Source organism: Phycodurus eques, chromosome 7, assembly GCF_024500275.1.
Source record: "Phycodurus eques isolate BA_2022a chromosome 7, UOR_Pequ_1.1, whole genome shotgun sequence".
In the NCBI taxonomy this organism is placed as follows: domain Eukaryota; kingdom Metazoa; phylum Chordata; class Actinopteri; order Syngnathiformes; family Syngnathidae; genus Phycodurus; species Phycodurus eques.
In genome coordinates, this window is record NC_084531.1 from 17,533,816 (window position 1) to 17,555,324 (window position 21,509).

General features: G+C 42.3%; 2 protein-coding genes across 2 annotated transcripts in view; one reads left to right on the forward strand and one right to left on the reverse strand.

Moving 5' to 3' along the window:
* Positions 1-11,680, reverse strand: part of kiaa0753 (KIAA0753 ortholog) — a 28,581-nt gene extending 16,901 nt beyond the window's left edge. Inside the window, 8 exon segments of the mRNA XM_061682611.1 lie at positions 8-229; positions 1,530-1,592; positions 1,675-2,025; positions 6,132-6,350; positions 6,438-6,518; positions 6,520-6,636; positions 8,650-8,952; positions 11,331-11,680. Of these exon segments, the coding sequence (XP_061538595.1) occupies positions 8-229; positions 1,530-1,592; positions 1,675-2,025; positions 6,132-6,350; positions 6,438-6,518; positions 6,520-6,636; positions 8,650-8,952; positions 11,331-11,438 (1,464 nt within the window). The 5' untranslated portion in view covers positions 11,439-11,680.
* Positions 11,681-12,029: 349 nt separating this feature from the next.
* Positions 12,030-21,249, forward strand: txndc17 (thioredoxin domain containing 17). Its single transcript, XM_061681713.1, has 4 exons — positions 12,030-12,548; positions 12,668-12,749; positions 20,834-20,909; positions 20,983-21,249. The coding sequence occupies exons 1-4, from the start codon at positions 12,404-12,406 to the stop codon at positions 21,049-21,051; spliced, it is 372 nt and encodes a 123-aa protein (XP_061537697.1). The 5' UTR covers positions 12,030-12,403; the 3' UTR covers positions 21,052-21,249.
* The last annotated feature ends 260 nt before the right edge of the window (positions 21,250-21,509 follow it).

The window sequence follows — 21,509 nt, forward strand, 5'->3', positions numbered from 1 at the left end:
CCCTCACCTCTAACTTGCTCAGGATGTCGGCGGCTGTCTCGGGCAAAGGCGAGCCTGGCTCCACCTGTAACCTGGCTGAGCACAGAGAGAGCTGGCAAATGAGCCGGCTCAGTTCTCCACAATACGACGGGAGCTTGCTGTTATACTGATCGGCCAGCTGGTGGGTGACCACCTGCAAGGTCTTCAGCGTGCCACGATGGACACCTCCAAGACGCTGGATGGCTGTGGACTATGGAATTAAGAACAGAAAGCCAATCAGTAACTCTTGGGAATCATCTTTTTATCAATACTTTTGTTCAAAAATGATATGCCGAGACACTAATGGGACAGTAACCCTAACATTAAATCCACAAGCAACAACAAACAAGCCATCAAACTGTAATTCTAAAATAATATAACAAAAAATGTGTATTTCTTTGGGGGGGTTGCACTGCATGTTTGCAATAAGCACTCCATACAAACAAGAATATAGCAATTTATAAATAATAAATAAAACTAATAAAACAATGACTCAATATTATAATATAATTGGGGCTGAACGACCAGATTTTTTTTAGTTGATGCTAAGGTGATGATCGTCTATTCTACTTCGATTAATCGATGACGTCACTGATATTCTATTTCACCTGTCAAATCGCTATGCCGGCTCATTCATGCAATCACATTTAGACACAAAACTAACACCTATTCACGAAACGCAACTGCAGGTTCGCTACTGAATATAGTATATAGTAGTGTGTGTGTGTGTGTGTGTGTGTGTGTGTGTGTGTGTGTGTATATATATATATATATATATATATATATATATATATATTTTTTTTTTTTTTTTTTTTTTTATTATAGGAGAGAAAGCTTTGCAATAATGGATTGTAGGAAACCTTCAGTTGTGTTTTGTGAATTGCTGCACCAGTTTTATAGATAGGACTGTCTGTGAAACCATGAAGGTGTCTGAGTGATTTGTGATTTGATGGGTAAGTCGGAGGGTGAATTGGAAGGAGGAAGAAGAGCTTGCCGTTTGTCTGCGGGATGAAAGCTTGAGTGAAACACTAATTGTTGGCAACATTAACCGTTTCCCATTTTCACAATAAAGAGGTAATTAAAGGACCACTTGTCTTTGTTTTGTAGTTTAAGTATGTATTATGTCTTTTCACTGTTACAAGAGGGCGTTTGGTAAATTTGCTGACGTGCAGATTTAGGCTGTTCGTCGGCTAGTATTAGCAGATGCCTTATCAGATGAGCATTTATAGCACTTGTGTTCATGTTATATTTGAGGAGGGACTCGCATATTTTGCAAGTGACCGTATTACAGGTCTAATTATTTGTAAAATATTTCAACATGCTTGAGGCACCACTTGCTGCGCGGCTTTCAGCGAGGCATCCATGTTGTTAATGCCAAAACATAAAGCCTTGTTATGTACTGTAATAATTACAGTTGAAATTGAGAAATTCAAAAGTATGAACAGTAAACGATGTTGACTATTTTCATGGCAGATGCTAATAGTTCTGTTTAGATTCCTCTTAAAACATACCTTTTTATCATCCCACATGTCTTGGTTGTGCAGCTTCTCTATATACTGTTGTATTTCTTTAACCTAAAGAAAAAAAGAAAAATAAATGTTATTCTAGGGGCCGTAAATTTGCTTTTGGACTTCATGAATGGCCAAACTGAAGTACTTGCTGTTGGAGACAGTAGATGCTCCGCGCCGAGCGCTCAGACTGCTTCTGCCAGCGCACATCCAACTTCTTCCGCTCGCCAGGTTCGAGCTGGTCGTCTTCATTGTGCTCATTATTAACACACGAGGTGACTCTGTCAGACAGTTTTTCCACTTGCCGGAGGTAGCTTTCCAGCTCGGCGTCAAGCTTGTACATTTCCTGGCCTAAGAGATTCCGCTGGGCCACGGTCCCCTGTAGCTTCGGGATAGGATCTTTTGTCCACGACAACTTGGAACCAATGGGAGGCTTTTTGGAAACGTTATCTGCGCTTTTCTTGGCAGCTGAGGCCTCACTTGAATTGGATGTTCTGCCCTGTGAACAAAGAAATCACTTAGTCATTGATTTGACTCAGTCATTTGTAATGAGACAGTAAAACACAAAGGACCGACACTACTTGAAATGTGCTGGACTTGGTCACTTTTGACTAATATTTTCATTGTCATTTAGTTTATTTCAATTGAGAAAGGTGGTAGATAAGATAACTAATTGACAAAGATCAATTACATTATGGTAGGGATGCACCCATACTTATACCAGTATCGGGTGTGGATACAGGTACTTGTAAAAATTATCCGATACTGTACAAACCAATACCACACATCACTAGCCTGATATATACTTTCACGGTTGGAGCCATGTCAGCTGTCTGCGTGTGGTACTTTAAGGACACGGATGAACAACACTTTTAAACGACTGCAAATTATGCTTTGCAAAATGAATGATGAACTTCTGGAGCAGCAAACACAGAGTTTTGCGAACCCAACCGCCAGCTCTGCTCTGCAAGCGCAGTGGTGAGTCGAGTGTCTTTATGGTCTAGAATAGTTAACAATTACATGGTCATATTTTGTTCGTGTTTTGTAATTTACCAAGTAATGTGCTCTAAAAGCTTCATTAAATTCTTATGGCATTTTCCACACAGAATTTTTTTTTGCCACGTTTAACTAATTTGCAGTTGTTCGTGTGTTGTGCAGATGAAACTGTGTTCCAGAGAACACTATGTACCTCTGTCTTTTTTTGTTATATTTTGTTTCTTTTTTTTACCAGTTGGGTTGTAATTCAGTGATTTACAACCAGGGTGATCATGACATGTAGCGCAGGAAATTATCCAACTGACTTTTTTGTTTAGTGGTGTGCTGTGATATTGTTCTTACATAAAATGGGGGCGTTGGCTAAATAAAGGCTGTGAAACACTGGGGTAATTATTGATGGTTTGTAGTTCAGTGCAGCCACCATTCATGTTTATTTTGGCAGTCACGTAACGGCTTTGTGAGTGAGCTGCATTCAGTGACATCTAGTAAATACAAGTGAATGTGTTTAACTCTGAGGCTCGAAAAAAAAAAATTCTTTGAGGAGCAGTTTTGCTTATCATTTTTTCATTTGAGGACCAATCTGCAATTTTTTGCAGGTTTATCGCACAGAGACCCCAAGCAGGATTTTTATTAAACAATAAAAATATGACAATATAATAGGAGCTGCATGTCGGGCTGCAGTTAACGAATATTTTATTACTCAAGTATCCTCTAAAACCCTCTTCTGTTTGGGTACATAACCCATTTCACCCGTTATTCCTCTCTGACCATGTTTGCCACGTTTTTCACCTACCTGACTCAAACTGTAGCCACTTACAAATCAGATGGTAGTATATCGGCCATATGTCACACAATGAATACACTGAGCAAAACTTTTAAGCACCCTGTATGTAAGTAACGTCAGTGTTGGCAAAGTTCATTTTCTACGCAAACTACTTCAAAAGGTTCAGTTCACCGTTCCAAAAATTAACTAGTTCATAGTTGGGTTTTTTTTCTCTCTCAATATGTTGCTGACAGGTTAGTACCCTCAAAATACTGGCATTCCATTTCCCCCATGTTGCCACCCATGCAGTCCACACTAGTAGCTGCAGCTTTCACCCTACAATCTCAAAAACATGAGTAAAACTTGTTGCTTGGTCTTTTTTTTTTTTTTTTTTAATGAGGAATTAAAACAAAAATGGGACTTTTGTCATCAATGTGCAAACAAAAACACGTAACACAGTATAACAGGAACAATGGTGAAAGGACATTGATAACATTGCGTTCCTAGACTATATTAACAAAATATTTTATCCTATCTAGTGTTAAATAAAAAATTCCATTTCATGACAGTGTCATCACGCTGTCATAAAATGGAATTTTATTTTGTGATCGTACAGTGTTTTAACTAAAGCATTCTGATACAAATACAGTAATTTTCCTGGTAATCCATTTTTACAATAATGTAATGTATTAGAAAATAACACATTCCTTTAAGCTGAGTCCCTGAATGCACCTCGCAAACCCACCAGCTGCTATGTAAACATGAACGGCGGCAGCGGCCGCAATGAATCGGTTGCCAAATACTGTGTTTATGATAAACGAAGACGCCGAGAATGACCCCCAGCATCCTCAGACATATGAAGGGCTCATATAGTATATAGTGTGTTCAGTCATTATACGCGGCGTCTTCAGTGGAGAGAAGGGTCCGTATTACAGCCTTACACGTCACAGGTGCTCGCTTTGAATTTCATTACGAAATTCTTTTGCTCTTGCATTTTTCTTTTTAATTCAGGTTTGCCCTTCCCACGCCAGCAAACAAGCTTCGCTTCACTTCCGCCTTTTCGGTGACGGCGTAACACGTTGTCACGTCAGTGCGTCTGTCAAGCACAGCGAACAATCTGTGATATGATATATGATATGAATTTTGACTTGCAAATAGCGAGACCAATTAATTCGTGCCTTGAATTCTCATGTACAGTATTATAAAACAGATTACTGAGGGGATTAACATATGTACTTAAATTCTTTAGTTAACATACTATCATACAGTTGCAATGGTTCATTTTGTTTTGTTTATGAGATGTATTCTGTTAAGGCCTTTTCACAGTGCACTTGCTCACTGTGAAAGGCCCCCCATGTCAAAGCGCAACGACGATGGGAGCGGGGGTGCGACTATCCCATATTTGGAAGTGGTGACTTCCAAGTGGAGGCTTTCCCCGCTGAGTGGACCGCAACTCGGCAATATGTATTTGTCACTGTTGGAAAAGAAAGCCCCAACTTTGGGGGGAAAAAAAAAAAAAAAAAAAAAAAAAAAAGAACGAATATTCATTCATTCATCTTCCAAACCACTTATCCTCACCAGGGTCGCGGGCATGCTAGAGCGTATCCCAGCTGACTCTGGACAAGAGGCGGAGTACACCCTGAACTGGTCGCACATATAAACAAACAACCATTCACCACTCACATTCACAACTACGGACAATGTAGAATCTTCAATTAACCTACCATGCATGTTTTGGGGATGTGGGAGAAAACCGGAGTTCCCAGAGAAAACCCACGCGGGCACGGGGAGAACATACAACAAACAAACTCCCCACAGGCAAGGCCTGATTTGAACCCGGCCGGGTCCTCAGAACTGTGAGGCAGAACCAGTCATGCAGATGTGCTAACCAGTAATCCACCGTGCCGCCGGAATGGGAATATCCCATTCTAATTTCACGGCAGCATCTCGGGAGTCTTAACTCGTTCGTGAGCTTTCGAGTTCCACAAAGAGCGCTTCGACGCATGTTTCAGGCTGAGCAGGGAGTTTGAAAGCCTCCCGCAGAGACGTCTCGGTATAGTATTTTTCTATTGGCCCAAAGTTTGGGATAGTGGACGGCGCAATTATTATGCCTTCCTCAATTTCCCCCTTGCCATTTACAGTCCAAGTTCGTCAAAGTAGCACTAAGAAATCACTCCGCCAGCCCCTCTCCCATTGGAGGAGTTTTCTGACGTCACCATCTCGGCACTACAGAATAGAACATTTTTCTTTCCGAGAACGTGACGCTCACCATCAGATGCAGCGAGATGCTTCAAAACGAGCTGCTGTCCCCTCAGCACATACACAATGAATGGGAAAGTCGAGGGCGTCAGACGCCTTGCTAAGTGCAATGTGAAAAGGCTTTTACTGTTGCCAGGCAGAGCTGCGAGGAACACAGTTAACTCCTTTTACATAGTGCCCCCAAGTGATCAGACTGAGACACCACATAACTAAGATGCCTTGTGTTACAGGCTATTTTGGATGTTAAAATGTCAGTAAAGACAAGTTTGACACTAAGAAGTGTTATGTTGGAATGAAACATACTCGTATGTTCAAGAAAAGCTTGTTTTGTGTTTTTGAACAATATTTGATTAAAATAACACACATTTGATAATTGCAAGACAATGGCATTATCAAGTAGCATCGGTACTTGGCATCGGCAAGTACTCAAATGCAAGTACTCTTATTCGGTATAAAAAAAAGTGGTACCTGGTGCATCCCTATCGTTGATAATTGATGAGAGGAGCAACGACGTACTTTGCACAAGAATGTGCCTGTGATTTTTTAAAAACTCTATGGATTAAATAAAATAAAAGTGTAGCGAGTACCTGTACAATTGCGCTGTCTGAGTGTTCTAGCCTCTCATTTTGTAACTTGAATATCTCCTGTTTGAGGAGACCCTGCTGATCTGGGTTATCCGTTGTCTTGTGGATTGTATGTCTCGTCAACGGGGGTCGAAGATTGTGCAACCTGCACGCTATGGGGGGCTTCTTGGTCGTGTCCTGTGGTTGTCTGGCTCCAAGTTGATTTACCTCTGGATTCAGGCCCTGTAAAGAAAGAAGTTACATGGGACCTACAGTCAGATGAACTGGATTTAAGCATAATAAACCAAATAAAATGCTGCTACTAATTACCTTTTTTAGACTTTCCAGCTCATTCTGACGTTTGCAGACCTCCCGCCTTAAGAGATGCTGCTGGTCCACACTTGCAGCCGGCCCTTGATGAGGTGGGCAGGCGGCCAATTTGCTTGGAAGCCACGGGACGGGTCCTGGGAGCTGGGTGTTTGGATCCAGGTCTCATCAGTCTCTCCTTCAGGCTTAATTCGGCAGTCATCTTCAATGACGAAGAATAAATTTCAGTCACTGATTGGACAAGGTCACATGATTTACAGTCAACTTATTCTAGGGACTAAAACTAGCAAAAAACGTGAGCAATTGAAGCCGTCCGCCCCCAAAATGATTATAATTGCATCTACAGAACAGTGGTACATCATTTAATTTGTTCCGTGACCAAGATCGTAACTCAATTTATTCATAAATCAAACTAATTTTTCCCATTGAAACGTATCCAAATACCATTAATACATTCCAATCCCCCAATAAACCCACATTTTTTTGTTGTTTGTAAAAGAAAAATTGTACTGTATTGTATAAAAACATACCTAATAAAAACCTAATAAAAGAGAATGTGAAGAAATAAACTGATTTTGTAAAGTGGCGCTTGGTACTTACTGCATATAGTGTAGTTTACATAATGTAGTATCCATTTAATAGAAGTACTGTGTGTCTTCAAGGTGTGGCCAAGTGAGTGACATCAGGAGTTGGAGTCGGGTTGGCGGGCTAGTCTGCGTGTGAGCATCTCTGGTCATGAGTCAGCAGCCTACTGCCCTCCTTTATGATTGTTCTCATTTTGTAGTCTTTGACTGTTTTTCCCATTCAACAAAATGGCGAAAGTGCCCCTCGCCCACATGCGAGGGCATATCAGTACCTTAATTTCTTTTTTTTTTTTTTTTTTATACACTTCACCCAAGTACTGGTGTATCCTAAGCTCACAAGTGACTCATATTTTTGCTTACAACACAAAGCAAATAATAATGGTAATTCCACCACTTGACAGCTTGTGACTCAAAAAAACAATAAGTTGGAGCTAGCCTAAGTTGAGGTAGCATTGTATTACTAGTTTAAAATATAAATATACCACAAACTATGATCCCAAAACAGTTTATCATTTTAAATTAATCTTGCAACATTACCCTTAAAAGTAAACGGTGGATTTGATTTTGAAAAAAATGCACCGCCAAGTGCTTTTTTTTTTTTATGTTTATTGAATGTGTGCATTGTACGCACACATTCACATGTGGTGAAGACTCTCCATAACTTCTACTAACAATCCAGGCTAAACTGCTCCTTCCCTCCTTGTCTCTCAGTTGAGTTGTATCTTTCAACATAATTTGTTCGACACCTATTACTATTCCCCTATTTAGCAAGGGCTTTAGCACCATCTTGTGGCATATTAGGGTGTGACAAAAAAAAAAAAAAGTAGGTTTTCAGCAAATAACTACGGTGCCCCAGACATGACATGAGGGGAAAAAAACTATTTTGTGCGCAAGAACTACTACATTGTGCGCATGAACAACTACTTTGTGGGCACAAACTACTATAATAAACGATTTCGTGCGCACAAAGTACTACTTTGTGCGAACGAACTACCACTTTTTGTGTGCATGAAATAGTTATTCTATACGTACGAAGTAGTTGTTTCTGCTCACGAAATAGTTACGTGTGCACGAAGTCCATACTGGACAGGAGGGTAAGCAAATCGAGCACACACTCTCAAGGCAGAGTTGCAGTTCCGACAAACACACAGAGTAGTCTACTACTCGCTATAACAAAGTAGCAAACATAGACCCAATCAAATAACTGCCTAAATGTAGAATAATAAGATATTGACTAGAACATGATAAGAAAATAAACTTACCTTGAAGCCATCGCACGTGTCTTGCAGTTGCAGCTGCGTCGTTTGTAACAAGGCTGTAAAAGTGCGCTTGATTTGGTTTCCCTCCAGTCCAGTACGGAGCCACGGCTTCTTCGTGCGCACGCAGTAACTACTTCACGCGCACGAACAATTACTTCATGCGCACGCTGTAACTATTTTGTGCGCACGAAGAAGTAGTTTGTGCGCACAAACTAGTAGCTAGTATTATTTTTTTTTTTTACATGTCATGTCTGGGGCTCCGTAAATAACAGAGGACAGGTTCCACAGAAAAACCGCAAATAGGTGAATCAGTGAATAGCGAACCATGAGTAGGGTAGAGTTGACTGTACACTGTTTATCCAAATTGATTACCTGAGGCAGTATCATATTGCAAATGTCCAACACGGAAGCGTCTTCCGAGGGGTCCGCAGACGACCTGCACATGGCCTGGAAACGGCTCCGCCTCAGATCCCTCTTGACTAGGTCTACTGCAGCTTGCAGCTTCTCCTCAGAGAGACTGCTGAAGCTTACAGAGCTTTTCACGCTGCCGTCTGCATCCTTCTGTCGCTCGCCGGGCGGCAGGGGAAGCAGCTTCTCTATGACGATGGCGGCTGGAGGACCGACGGCCGTGGCACGATTCCTGAAGCTGGCGGGCACAGCTTCGTTGAACAACAGCTGCGACAAAGGAGACATAGCATGAAAAATTGACATTTTAATGTTTGTATAGTTATGCGTCTTCCCACCCATCAAGGTTGAAATTAAACAACCAAGTAAATCTTTAGTTATCTGCCTATTTGTGAAAATGTGATGAGGGCTGGCACACTGTGGGAGACAGACCCATCCCTAAAACGAGCCAATTTCACCACAGCAAGAAAAAAATGTCTATAATTCTTGATGTTTGGGGTATTGGGGGTATTGGACAAAAAAAGGCCAAGATATGTTCTTGAGACATGGGCCTGCAAAGGGGTGGAAATTTTGTTTAAAATTTCCAGATAGTTTCAAGTAAACTTAAATGGGAAGTTAACAGAAGACATCTGTACGATATACAGTGCTGTGAAAAAGTATTGTCCCAATTCTCAAATTCTTATATTTTTGCATAGTTTCCCTGTTTAAGATCATGATGATCATAAGAGTGTTTAAGATCATTAAACGTGTAAATATCTGACAAACATAACCCAAGTGAATTTAAAATGCTATTTTTAAATGGTAATTTCATTTATTAAGGAAAAATAATAATTCAGTTCAAGGGCCCTGTGTGGAAAAAGCAATTACCCCGTTTGTTAATTCATTAATTAATTGTGGCTAATCACAATTTTTGGTCAATTTTCACTGATCACACCAAAGCCTGACCTGACCTGTTCAATCAAGAAATTACTTAAACAGAACCTGTCCCGACAAAATGAAGTCGGACAAAAGATCTAAAAAAGCTGCAACAAAATGACACGATCCATAGACATTCCATAACAGTCGAGAAATAAAGTAATTTACATTTATCAGTCTGCGATTGGATGGCAACCAGTTCAGGGTGTACCCCGCCTCTTGCCCGAAGATAGCTGGGATAGGCTCCAGTACGCTCGCGACCCTAGTGAGGATAAGCGGTACGGAAAATGGATTTACATTTATCAGTCTGGAAAGGGTTACAAAGGTCATTTGTAAAGTTTTAGGATTCCAGCGACCCATAGGGAGAGACATTATCCTTCCAACGGAAGCCACTCCTTAGTAAAAGGCACATGGCAACCCACCTGGAGTTTGCCAAAAGGCATCTGAAGGACTCTCAGACCATGAGAAAGAAAAATATCTGGTCTGATGAGACAAAGATTGAACTATTTGGCATAAATGCCAATGTTTGAAGAAAAACATTGGGAGACTAGTCAGGATTGAGGGAAAGATGAATGCAGCAATGTACAGAGACATCTTGGATGAAAACCTGCTCGAGAGTGCTCAAGACCTAAGACTGGGGCGAAGGATTACCTTCCAACAGGACCCTAAGCACACAGCCAAAATAATGGAGGAGTGGCTTCAGGGCAACTCTGTGAATGTCCTTGAGTGGCCCAGCCAGAGCCCAGACTTGAATCCGATCGAACATCTCTGGAGCGATCTGAAAATGGCTGTGCACCGACTCTTCCCATCCAACCTGATGTAGCTTGAGGTGCTGCAAAGGCGAAAATGCCCAAAGATAGGTGTGCCAAGCTTGTGGCATCCTATTCAAAAAGACTTGTAGCTGTAATTACTGCCAACGGTGCATCAACAAAGTATTGAGCAAAGGCTGAAAATAAAGTATGTACATGTGATGTCTTAGTTTTTTTATTTTTAATTAATTGGAAACCTTTGTTTTTTTTTTTTTTTTTACACATTGTCTATATGGGGTGTTGTGTTGAGAGTTTTGAGGAAAATAAATTAATTTATTCCATTTTGGGAAAGAGGCTGTAACATAACTAAAAGTGAAACGCTGTGAATACTTTCCAGATGCACTGTATATTAAATCGACTTGTATCCTCCTTTTGAGACTACAACATGCAAGTACTAGTTTCTGATGGGAACAATTACATAAGTGTGCAGCACTAATATCCAATCAAAACACACATACAAAGTTAGTAAAATAAAATAATTATTGTGAGAACAAGCTTTAATTAGTCATTCTAGTGAACTCGACCAATAATTCCCAACCACTGTGCCATAACACAGTGTTCTGCGGGAGAGCTTCAGGTGTGCTGATTGAAATTATACAATTTCACTGAAAATTATTGATTTTCGACAAATACTATATTTATATTTGATCATCTATGCCAGCAACTTACAGTGACAAGTAGAACAATTAAGATACATTATTAACCAGGGTATAATCCTGTTGTCATTCATAAAGCAGAATTATTCATGGCACTTACACACCGAGAAAATAAATTTGTGGATAAATTGAATGGAGATAATCACTATTTCAGTATATTTATTTTTGTGACATTTTTCTAATGTGCTGAAATGCCTCGGCGAAATACAGGGGAGAAACACAAGTGTAGTTGAACTACACAACAGGACGGAATATGAACTCCAGTTACCTTGGTTTGAGAAGTCCCAGTGGTTAAATAGCCACCGTTGTGGGTGTTTCTGTTTGAAGCCAAAACAACCCATTCCTTACCACTTGTTTGTTGTCCAAATGAAATCATGGCCCCGCTTATTGTTTAAAAACTAATGGACACCATGTTGTCTCCGATTTGTGTCAAACTAGCTAACATCGACTTTCTATGCAGGTTTACGTCCATCAAATACCTCCAAACCAAATTGATGTTACAAAATCCAAATATGTATAAATTGCGTATTATAGCAGCGATATACAGTATTTAAAATGCTATCATTATTTAACGTTACCCGAACTAAACGGTGAATTTAAACTGTCGCCGCCATGACAACAAATCCCCGCTGATAGGAAATATGCAGTACGGAAAGCGAAAGAGATCAAATGCTACCAGATTTGCCTTTTCTTAACTACAAGCACTCAATAATTATGAAATAACTTGTATTTGGGTTAAATAGTACAAAAGTACGGCCATGACGTCAAAAATGACAGATTTACAAAATAGCGATTAAGGGCAGTGTTTTACACCGGATTTGCTCACGTAAATATTTTCTCCAGTTTCTTACTGTGCCAAATGTTATTTCAATGCGGAAATGGAAAAAGCTCATGTTTTTGAAGAGGTTCGCCTTTACGAAACATTACAGTAACAATCTATTCTTCCCCATAAATAGCTCCAGTGCAGTGTGATTTACATGTTAATCGTCTTTCAGCAAACGCTATTTCACCTGGAAGTAGAAAGTACACACGTGAAAGAGCTTAAGTACTGCGAGAATCGCCTTTATAGTACTGTACGTAATATCGTTGAAGACTCCGCTAAACGTATTCATTACGTTTGTATTTACACGTAAAACCGGCAGTTTGCGTTTTGATAACAACAATGACATTTCCCCTCGCAAAATAGCGATCTTAATGTACATACTGGACTTCCACCCCGGAAGTTCTCGTGTCACGTTTTTCCCAGCTTGCTTGTTCTACTTTTTCGCAAACAGTGAAGCCAATTCGTCTTCTTCAGTCTTGTGACTCATCGACACGCTTGCACCTTTGCCGAACCATACCATGGCCCAGTACGAACAAGTGAACGTGCGCGGCTACAGCGAATTCTGCAAGGCTGTGGCAGACAGGCCGGGCAAGGACATTTTTGCGTACTTCTGTGGCGACAAAGATGAGCAGGGCAAGAGCTGGTGTCCAGAATGTGTCAAAGGTGAAATTTGATTACCTTGCTACCTGGAAAAAGGACATTTTACGATTATGTTGGTGCAAAGTCACTTTTTTGAATGCACTGTTTTCCATCTTCATAACGATTCCCTTTTTATCCTGCAGCTGAGCCAATATTAAAAGGAGCAATGGGCGTCCTCCCCCTGGGCTCTGTCTTCATCTACTGTCAAGTTGGTGAAAGGAACTAGTCGGTGTATTTTTTTTTTTATTCTCCATTTATTTATCCATCCATCCATTTTCTGAGCTGCTTCTCCTCACAAGGGTCGCGGGCGTGCTGGAGCCTAATCCAGCTGTCAGCTGGCAGGAGGCGGGGTACACCCTGAACTGGTTGCCAGCCAATCGCAGGGCACATATTAACAAACAACCATTCGCACTCACAGTCACACCTACGGGCAATTTAGAGTCTCCAATTAATGCATGTTTTTGGGATGTGGGAGAAACCCGGAGTGCCCGGAGAAAACCCACGTGTGTGTATGTGTATGTGTGTGTGTGTGTGTGTATATATATATATATATATATATATATATATACACACACACACACACACACATGGTATGAATGGTGTGAATGGTAGTTTGTTTTTACTGTGTCTGCCCTACAATTGGCTATACACCAGCTCCTCTATGTATGTGTGTGTGTGTGTGTGTGTATATATATATATATATACACACACACACACACACACACACACATACATAGAGGAGCTGGTGTATAGCCAATTGTAGGGCAGACACAGTAAAAACAAACTACCATTCACACTCACATTCACACCTAAGGAAAATTTTGTCTTCAACTGGAGAACCCGGAGAAAACCCACACAGGCACAGGGAGAGTATGCAAACTCCACACAGGAAGCCTGGATCTGAACCCAGGACCTAAGAACTGTGCGGTGGATGTGCTCAACATTTGGTCACCATGCCGACTAAAAAGGCTAATGTTTAGTTTAATTTGAACCTGTTTAATTTAGGATTTTTTTGCCTGTTTAGGTATTCTCCAAGGTTTAACACAAGATATTTGTATTGTCCAAGTTTCAACTACGGCGGCACGGTGGGAGACTGGTTAGAGTGTCTGCCTCACAATTCTGAGGACCGGGGTTCAAATTCCGGCCCCGCCTGTGTGGAGTTTGGATGTTCTCCTTGTGCCTGTGTGAGTTTTCTCCAGACACTCCAGTTTCCTCCCACATCCCCAAAACATGCATGGTCGGTTAATTGACGACTCTAAATTGCCCATAGGTGTGAATGTGAGTGAGAATGGTTGGTTGTTTATATGTGCCCTGCGATTGGCTGGCAACCAGTTCAGGGTGTACCCCGCCTCCTGCCCGAAGATAGCTCTGATAGGCTCCTGCACTCCCGCAACCCTCGTGAGGATAAACAGCTCAGAAAATGGATGGATGGATGGATGTACAACCCCCAATTCCAATGACGTTGGGACGTTGTGTTGAACATAAATAAAAACGGAATCTCGTTCAACCTATATTTAATTGAATACACTACAAAGACAAGATATTTAATGTTCAAACTGATCAACTTTATTGTTTTTAGCAAATAATCATTAACTTCAGAGTTTTATAGCTGCAACATGTTCCAAAAAAGCTGGGACAGGTGGCAAAAAAGACTAAGAAAGTTGAGGAATGCTCATCAAACACCTGTTTGGAACATCCCACAGGTGAACAGGCTAATTGGGAACAGGTGGGTGCCATGATTGGGTATAAAAGGAGCTTCCCTGAATTGCTCAGTCATTCACAAGCAAAGATGGGGCGAGCTTCACCTCTTTGTGAACAAGAGTGTGAGAAAATAGTCGCGCAGTTTCAGGACAATGTTCCTCAACGTAAAATTGCAAGGAATTTAGGGATTTTATCAAAAGAGTGCGGGTACTCGAGTGGCCTGCCTGCAGTCCAGACCTGTCTGGCGCATTATGAAGCGTAAAATGCGACAATGCAGACCTTGGACTGTTGAACAGCTGAAGCTGTACATCAAGCAAGAATGGGAAAGAATTCCACCTACAAAGCAGTGGTAAACATGACTCTGTCCCAGCTTTTTGGGAACGTGTTGATGTTAATGATTAATTGATAAAAACAATAAAGTTTAGCAGTTTGAACATTATCTTGTCTTTGTAGAGTATTCAATTAAATATAGGTCGAAGATGATTTGCAAATCATTGTATTCTGTTTTTACTTATGTTTAACACAACGTCCCAACTTCATTGGAATTGGGGTTGTACATGGGTTCGCATTATACACGAGAAATTACAGTATATGTTCAGGCCCTTTCCAAAAAAATTAGACTATCGTGAAAAGGTTTATTTATTTCCATAATTCCATTCAAAAAGTGAAACTTTCTGAGATTCAAGGCCCACATTTTCAACAATTTCAAGTATCTATTTGTTAATTTTTAAATAATTTGGTCTTCCAGCTCATATAACCCACGAAATCAGGAAATGAAAAAATTATAATACTGGGAAGAAATCACCATTTACTTCTCAGTTTTTGTAGAAAAAAAAGAGAAATTAAGGTCACATTAAATCAATCAAAATATGTCACTTTCAAAACGATATGTTAATCTTCAATACTTGGTTGGGAATCCCTTTGCTGTAATCACTGCCTCGATGCGCCGTGGCATTGCCTGGGAGTTATGGAAGCCTAGATTTCCTTGATACTTGCTGTCAGTTCTTTGTTTTTGGGTCTGGTACCCCTCATTTTCCTCTTGATAATGCCCCATAGATTCTCAGTGGGGTTTATATCCAGCGAGTTGACTGGCCAGTCAAGCGCTGTGATGGCATGGGCATCAAACCAGGTTTTGGTGCTTCTGGCGGTATGGGCAGGGACCGGGTCCTGCTGGAAGATTAAATCTGCATCTCCATACGGATCCTCAGCAGAAGGAATCATCAAGTCCTAAAACATTCCGGTGGACTGTTGCGGTGACTTTGGATTGAAGAAAGCAGAGTTTAACAGCACCTGCACTGGACATTGCACCCCAAATCATGGCTGACTGTGGATAATTCACACTGGACCTCAAGCAGCTTGGGTTCTGTTCTTCAACCGTCTTCCTCCAAACCCTTGGACCTTGATTCCCGAGGTTCTCTGTTTGATAATCCGCTGAAGCCCATGGTCATCTCTTTTGTTGGTGCATCTCCTCCTGCCACATTTTGTCCTTCCATTGATATGCTTGGACACAGCAGTAGGGGAACAGCCAGTTCTCCTTAACTATAAACTTTTGTGGCTTACCCATCCTATGGGGAGGGTACAATGAGTCTGCAGTCTTCCCCATATTGAACCCAACTGAGACAATTGAACCAAACTGAAGCAATTTAATGACACCTGGGGAAACATGAGCATGTGTATGGAGTTTAGTAGATGATTAGTGTGTGACACTCCGTTTAAAACATTTATGGCCTGCAAAATTTGGGCTGATTTCTTGACATTATTCTAATTTTTTGAATTCCTAATTTTGTGGGTTTTATAAGATGCAAACACAAATTATGTAAAAATAAACAAATAAATACTTGAAAAGGTGTAAATTGTGGGCCCTGAATCTATAATCCATGAAAGTTTAACATTTTGAATGGAATTATGGAAATAAACTTTTCCATGATATTCAAATGTTTTGAAAAGTGTGTGTGTTTGTGTGTATGCATGTATGTTTTGACTCACAACTTGGATACATTTTAAGTGTTGTCTTTGCTTTCCATGCCTTTTTGCACCTCCCTTTCTTCATGTGTTCAATACTTTTTCCCTGTGTCATTTCACATTATTACACAACTTCTGATCTTATTTGTTCTACTTTCTTTGTATGTATGGATTACTTGGGTTGTTCAAACATCTGGTGAAATTTTCATGTCAGTAGCACCTTTGGAAGTATATTTAGTGAGAAAATTATGACTTATTTTAGCCGCTGAATGTTCACATTTTGTCTGTATTTGTGAACTTCATGATTGTGTGCAGATGGGCTGATGAAATATTCGCAAGTCATCTTGTTTTGGTTTGAAATCCTTAAAAACACATGGTTTGGATCAAGTAGAAAGAAAAAGAACACAATGAGATCTTGTTGGAGCCAATAATTATTAAATGACTGGAATAAAAATATGACACGTGTTTCAAGTATGGGTTAGGGCTTCAAAGAAGGCTTTGAGAAATGGTTAGGAGTTTAAAATTAAGGAGTCAAACCTTTAAAATTTCAAAGTAGTTAGTGTTTTAAGTCTAGGTCTGGGTTTTAAAGTATAGTTTCAAGTCCGCGTTAGGGTTTCATGTTTGGATTAGTGTTTCAAATTGGGGCTTCAAGACCACTTTATGGTTTCAAATTGGGCTTTAAACCTGTGTTAGGGCTTCAAATTAGGTTTCATGCCTAGGTTAGTGTAGCATACAAGTTTCAAACGAGGGTCATAGGACTTCAAACAAAGTTTACTGTTTTAAATTACTACATTATAATAACTATATGAGGTGATTTAGTGACCATCTTGTGTTTGTGTTTGTTTCAAAGTAGGGTTTCAATTCTCCGTTAAGGTTTCAAATTTGAATTGAAAAGTAAATCTTTTCAGACAGGGTTAGGGTTTTAAATTAGGGCTTCAAGAATATCTTTTTGTATCACATCAAGGTTTTATGCTCCCGCTGGGGACTCCATCGTTCTGCTGGGGGACTTCAATGCTCACGTGGGCAATGACAGTGAGACCTGGAAGGGCGTGATTGAGAGGAACCGCCCCCCCGATCAGAACCCGAGCGGTGTTCTGTTATTGGACTTCTGTGCTCATCACGGATTGTCCATAACGAACACCATGTTCAAGCATATGGTTGTTCACACGTGCACTTGACACCAGGACACCCTAGGTTGCAGTTCGATGATCGACTTTGTGGTCGTGTCATCGGACTTGCGGCCGCATGTCTTGGACACTCGGGTGAGGAGAGGGGCGGAGCTGTCAACTGATCACCAACTGGTTGTGAGTTGGCTCCGATGGTGGGGGAAGATGCCAGTCCGACGTGGCAAGCCCAAACGTATTGTGAGGGTCTGCTGGGAACGTCTGGCAGAATCCCCTGTCAGAAGGAGTTTCAACTCCCACCTCCAGCAGAACTTCACTTACTTCACCCGGTGGAGGCGGGGGACATTAAGTCCAAGTGGACCATGCTCCGCGTCTCCATTGTTGAGGCGGCCGACCGGAGCTGTGGCCGTAAGGTAGTCGGTGCCTGTCGTGGCGGCAATCCCCGAACCCGTTGGTGGACACCAACAATGAGGGATGCCGTCAAGCTGAAGAAGGAGTCCTATCAAGCCTTTTTGGCCTGTGGGACTCCTGTGGCAGCTGATGGGTACCGGCTGGCCAAGCGAAATCCAGCTTTGGTGGTCGCTGAAGCAAAAACTCAGGCATGGGAGGATCTTGGTGAGGCTATGGAGAAAGACTTCCGGACGGCTTCAAGGAAATTCTGGCCCACCATCCGGCGTCTCAGGAGGGGAAAGCAGTGCACCATCAACACTGTGTATAGTGGGGATGGGGCGCTGCTGACCTCGACTCGAGACGTTATGAGTCGGTGGGGAGAATACTTCGAAGACCTCCTCAACTGCACCGACACGCATTCCCATGAGGAAGCAGAGTCTGGATTCTCTGAGGCGGGCTAACCTATCTCTGGGGTTGAAGTCAACGAAGTGGTTAAAAAGCTCCTTCGTGGCAAGGCCGCAGGGGTGGATGAGATTCCCCCAGAGTTCCTAAAGGCTCTGGATGTTGTGGGGCTGTCCTGGTTGACACGCCTCTGCAACATCGCGTCGACATCGGGGACAGTGCCTCTGAATTGGCAGACTGGGGTGGTGGTCCCCCTTTTTAAGAAGGGGCACCGCAGGGTATGTTCCAACTACAGGGGGATCACACTCCTCAGCCTCCCTGGTAAGGTCTATTCAGGGGTGCTGGAGAGGAAGGTCCGTCTGGAAGTCGAATCTCAGATTCAGGAGTAGCAGTGGGGTTTTCGCCCTGGCCGTGGAACAGTGGACCAGCTGTACACCCTCGGCAGGGTCCTCGAGTGTGCCTGGGAGTTCGCCCAACCAGTCTACATGTGTTTTCTGGATTTGGAGAAGGCGTTCGACCGTGTCTCTCGGGGAGTCCTGTGGGGGGGTGCTTCGGGAGTATGGAGTACCGAACTCCCTGATACGGGCTGTTCGGTCCCTGTACGACCGGCGTCAGAGTTTGGTCCGCATTGCCGGCAGTAAGTCGGACTCGTTTCCGGTGAGGGTTGGACTCCGCCAAGGCTGCCCTTTGTCACCGATTCTGTTCATAACTTTTATGGACAGAATTTCAAGGCGCAGCCGAGGCGTAGAGGGGGTCCAGTTTGGTGGCCACAGAATTGCATCTCTGCTTTTTGCAGATTATGTGGTTCTGTTGGCTTCATCAACCTGTGATCTCCAACTCTCACTGGAGCGGTTCGCAGTCGAGTGTGAAGCGGCTGGGACGAGAATCAGCACCTCCGAATCTGAGACCATGGTCCTCAGTTGGAAAAGGGTGGCGTGCCCTCTCCGGGTCGGGGATGAGATCCTGCCCCAAGTGGAGGATTTCAAATATCTTGGGGTCTTGTTCACGAGTGAGGGAAGAATGGAACAGGAGATCGACAGGCGGATCGGTGCAGCGTCTGCAGTGATGCGGACTTTGTATCGGTCCGTTGTGGTTAAGAAGGAGCTAAACCGAAAAGCGGAGCTCTCAATTTACCGGTTGAGCTACGTTCCTACCCTGACTTATGGTCACGAGCTGTGGGTCGTGACCGAAAGAACGAGATCCCGGATACAAGCGGCCGAAATGGGTTTCCTCCGCAGGGTGTCTGGGCTCTCCCTTAGAGATAGGGTGAGAAGCTCGGTCATCCGGGAGGGGCTCAGAGTAGAGCAGCTGCTCCTCCAAATTGAGAAGAGCCAGATGAGGTGGCTCGGGCATCTGTTTAAGATGCCTCCTGGACACCTCCATGGTGAGGTGTTCCAGGCACGTCCCACCGGGAGGAGACCCCGGGGACGACACAGGACACGCTGGAGAGACTACGTCTCTCGGCTTGCCTGGGAACGCCGCGGGATCCCCTGGAAGAGCTAGAGGGAGTGGCTGGTGAGAGGGAAGTCTGGGCTTCCCTGCTGAGGCTGCTGCCCCCGCGACACAACCTCGTTTAAGCGGAAGAAAATGGATGGATGGATGGATTAAGGTTTTAAGACAGGGTTAGAGTTTCATTGTGTACTCTCAAGTCAAAGCTAGGTTTTCATATTTGGGTTTCAAACCTCTGTTAGGCTGCGATTGACTGGCGACCAGTTCCGGGTGTAGCCCGCCACTCACACAGAGTCAGCTGGGATAGGCTCAAGCACACCCGCAACCCTAGTGAGGATAAGCGGGACGAAAAATGGGTGGATGGACCTCCGTTAGGGTTTCAATTTAAAATGTTTTTAACATGGGGTTAGTGTTTTACATCAGGGCTTCAAGAATAGCTTATGTTTTCAAATTAAGCCTTCAAGCCAGGGTTCAGGTTTCAAATTTTCCAAGTCGGTTTTCAAGACAGGTTAGTTTTTTCAATTAGGGCTTCAAGCCAGGGTTATGGTTAGTTTCCACCCTTGGTTACAGTTTTAAAGATAGGGTTTCAAATTATAGCTTTAAGAACAGTTTATAGTTTCAAATTAGGGTTTCAAAGCACAGTTAAGGTTTCATATTAGGGTTTCAAGCCTTGGTGTTTCAAAGTAAGGTTCCAAACGTGTATTATTGACAATGGTATGATTTAGGTTTCAAATAATATTTCAAGCGGCACGGTGGACGACTGGTTAGAGCGTCAGCCTCACAGTTCTGAGGACCCGGGTTCAATCCCCGGCCCCGCCTGTGTGGAGTTTGCATGTTCTCCCCGTGCCTGCGTGGGTTTTCTCCGGGCACTCCGGTTTCCTCCCACATCCCAAAAACATGCATTAATTGGAGACTCTAAATTGCCCGTAGGTGTGAATGTGAGTGCAAATGGTTGTTTGTTTCTGTGTGCCCTGCGATTGGCTGGCAACCAGCTCAGGGTGTACCCCGCCTCCTGCCCGATGACAGCTGGGATTGGCTCCAGCACGCCCGCGACCCTAGTGAGGAGAAGCGGCTCAGAAAATGGATGGATGGAAAATATTTCAAGTCAGGTTTAAGGTTTGAAAGTAGGTCTTCAAGTTGTAAAGCATCAGAGTAGGGTTTAAAATCTGGGTGGGGATTCAAAGTAGCGTTTGAAGCATGTATGGGATTTTACTCCAGGGTTAGATGGTGTTTTTTTTAAATAATCCATGTAGTGTGGGATGCTGTTTGTTTTCCATGCAGTTGGAAGGACGCAAGCAACGAGTTCAGGACAACTCTGAAGCTGACTGGTGTGCCAACCCTGCTGCGATACGGCACCGTAAGAACACACACAGGCACACGCGACAAGAATATACACTGTAGTCCCATCTTGTGTATTTGTGATGTTTCAGCCTCAAAAGCTGGTGGAGGAGGAATGCTTCAAAGAGGATCTGGTGAGGATGATGTTCACAGAAGACTGAGAGAGATAACATGTGCCTTTAACCACACTCAAAATAAATCACCAAACACAATAAAGCGCTTCTTCATTACACTCAATGAACTATACGCCCATCTCATATCAAAATACAAGGACTTTGTGAAGACGTCATGCTTTTTTTTTTTTTATAATCATCTGTGTTTGTCTTGTTGTCACAGTCAATAAAGTTATGCTTGTTGCACCTATTTGTCACTTTATTTGAATGAAAAACAAGATTTCAAAGGACATCAATTTGTATTTACGCACTGGAAAAATTCTGAGAAAAATAATATATAATATAAAGGTAAACTACAGTAGCACACTTTCAGACATTAAATACATTTTTCCCTGAGATTATCGTAGCATTTGAATGTGATGAAATACTAAAATATAGAACAATTAATAACATATAAAACAGTGTAAGCACTAAAAATATGTATTGTATAGGAACAATATATTAAT

Excerpts from the sequence above, each read along its gene's own strand:
- txndc17 (XM_061681713.1), top strand. The coding sequence starts at position 12,404 with ATGGCCCAGTACGAACAAGTGAACGTGCGCGGCTACAGCGAATTCTGC. Across the intron at positions 12,549-12,667 it reads GTGTCCAGAATGTGTCAAAG|CTGAGCCAATATTAAAAGGA; the intron begins GTGAAATTTGAT and ends TTTATCCTGCAG. Across the intron at positions 12,750-20,833 it reads CAAGTTGGTGAAAGGAACTA|TTGGAAGGACGCAAGCAACG; the intron begins GTCGGTGTATTT and ends TTTTCCATGCAG.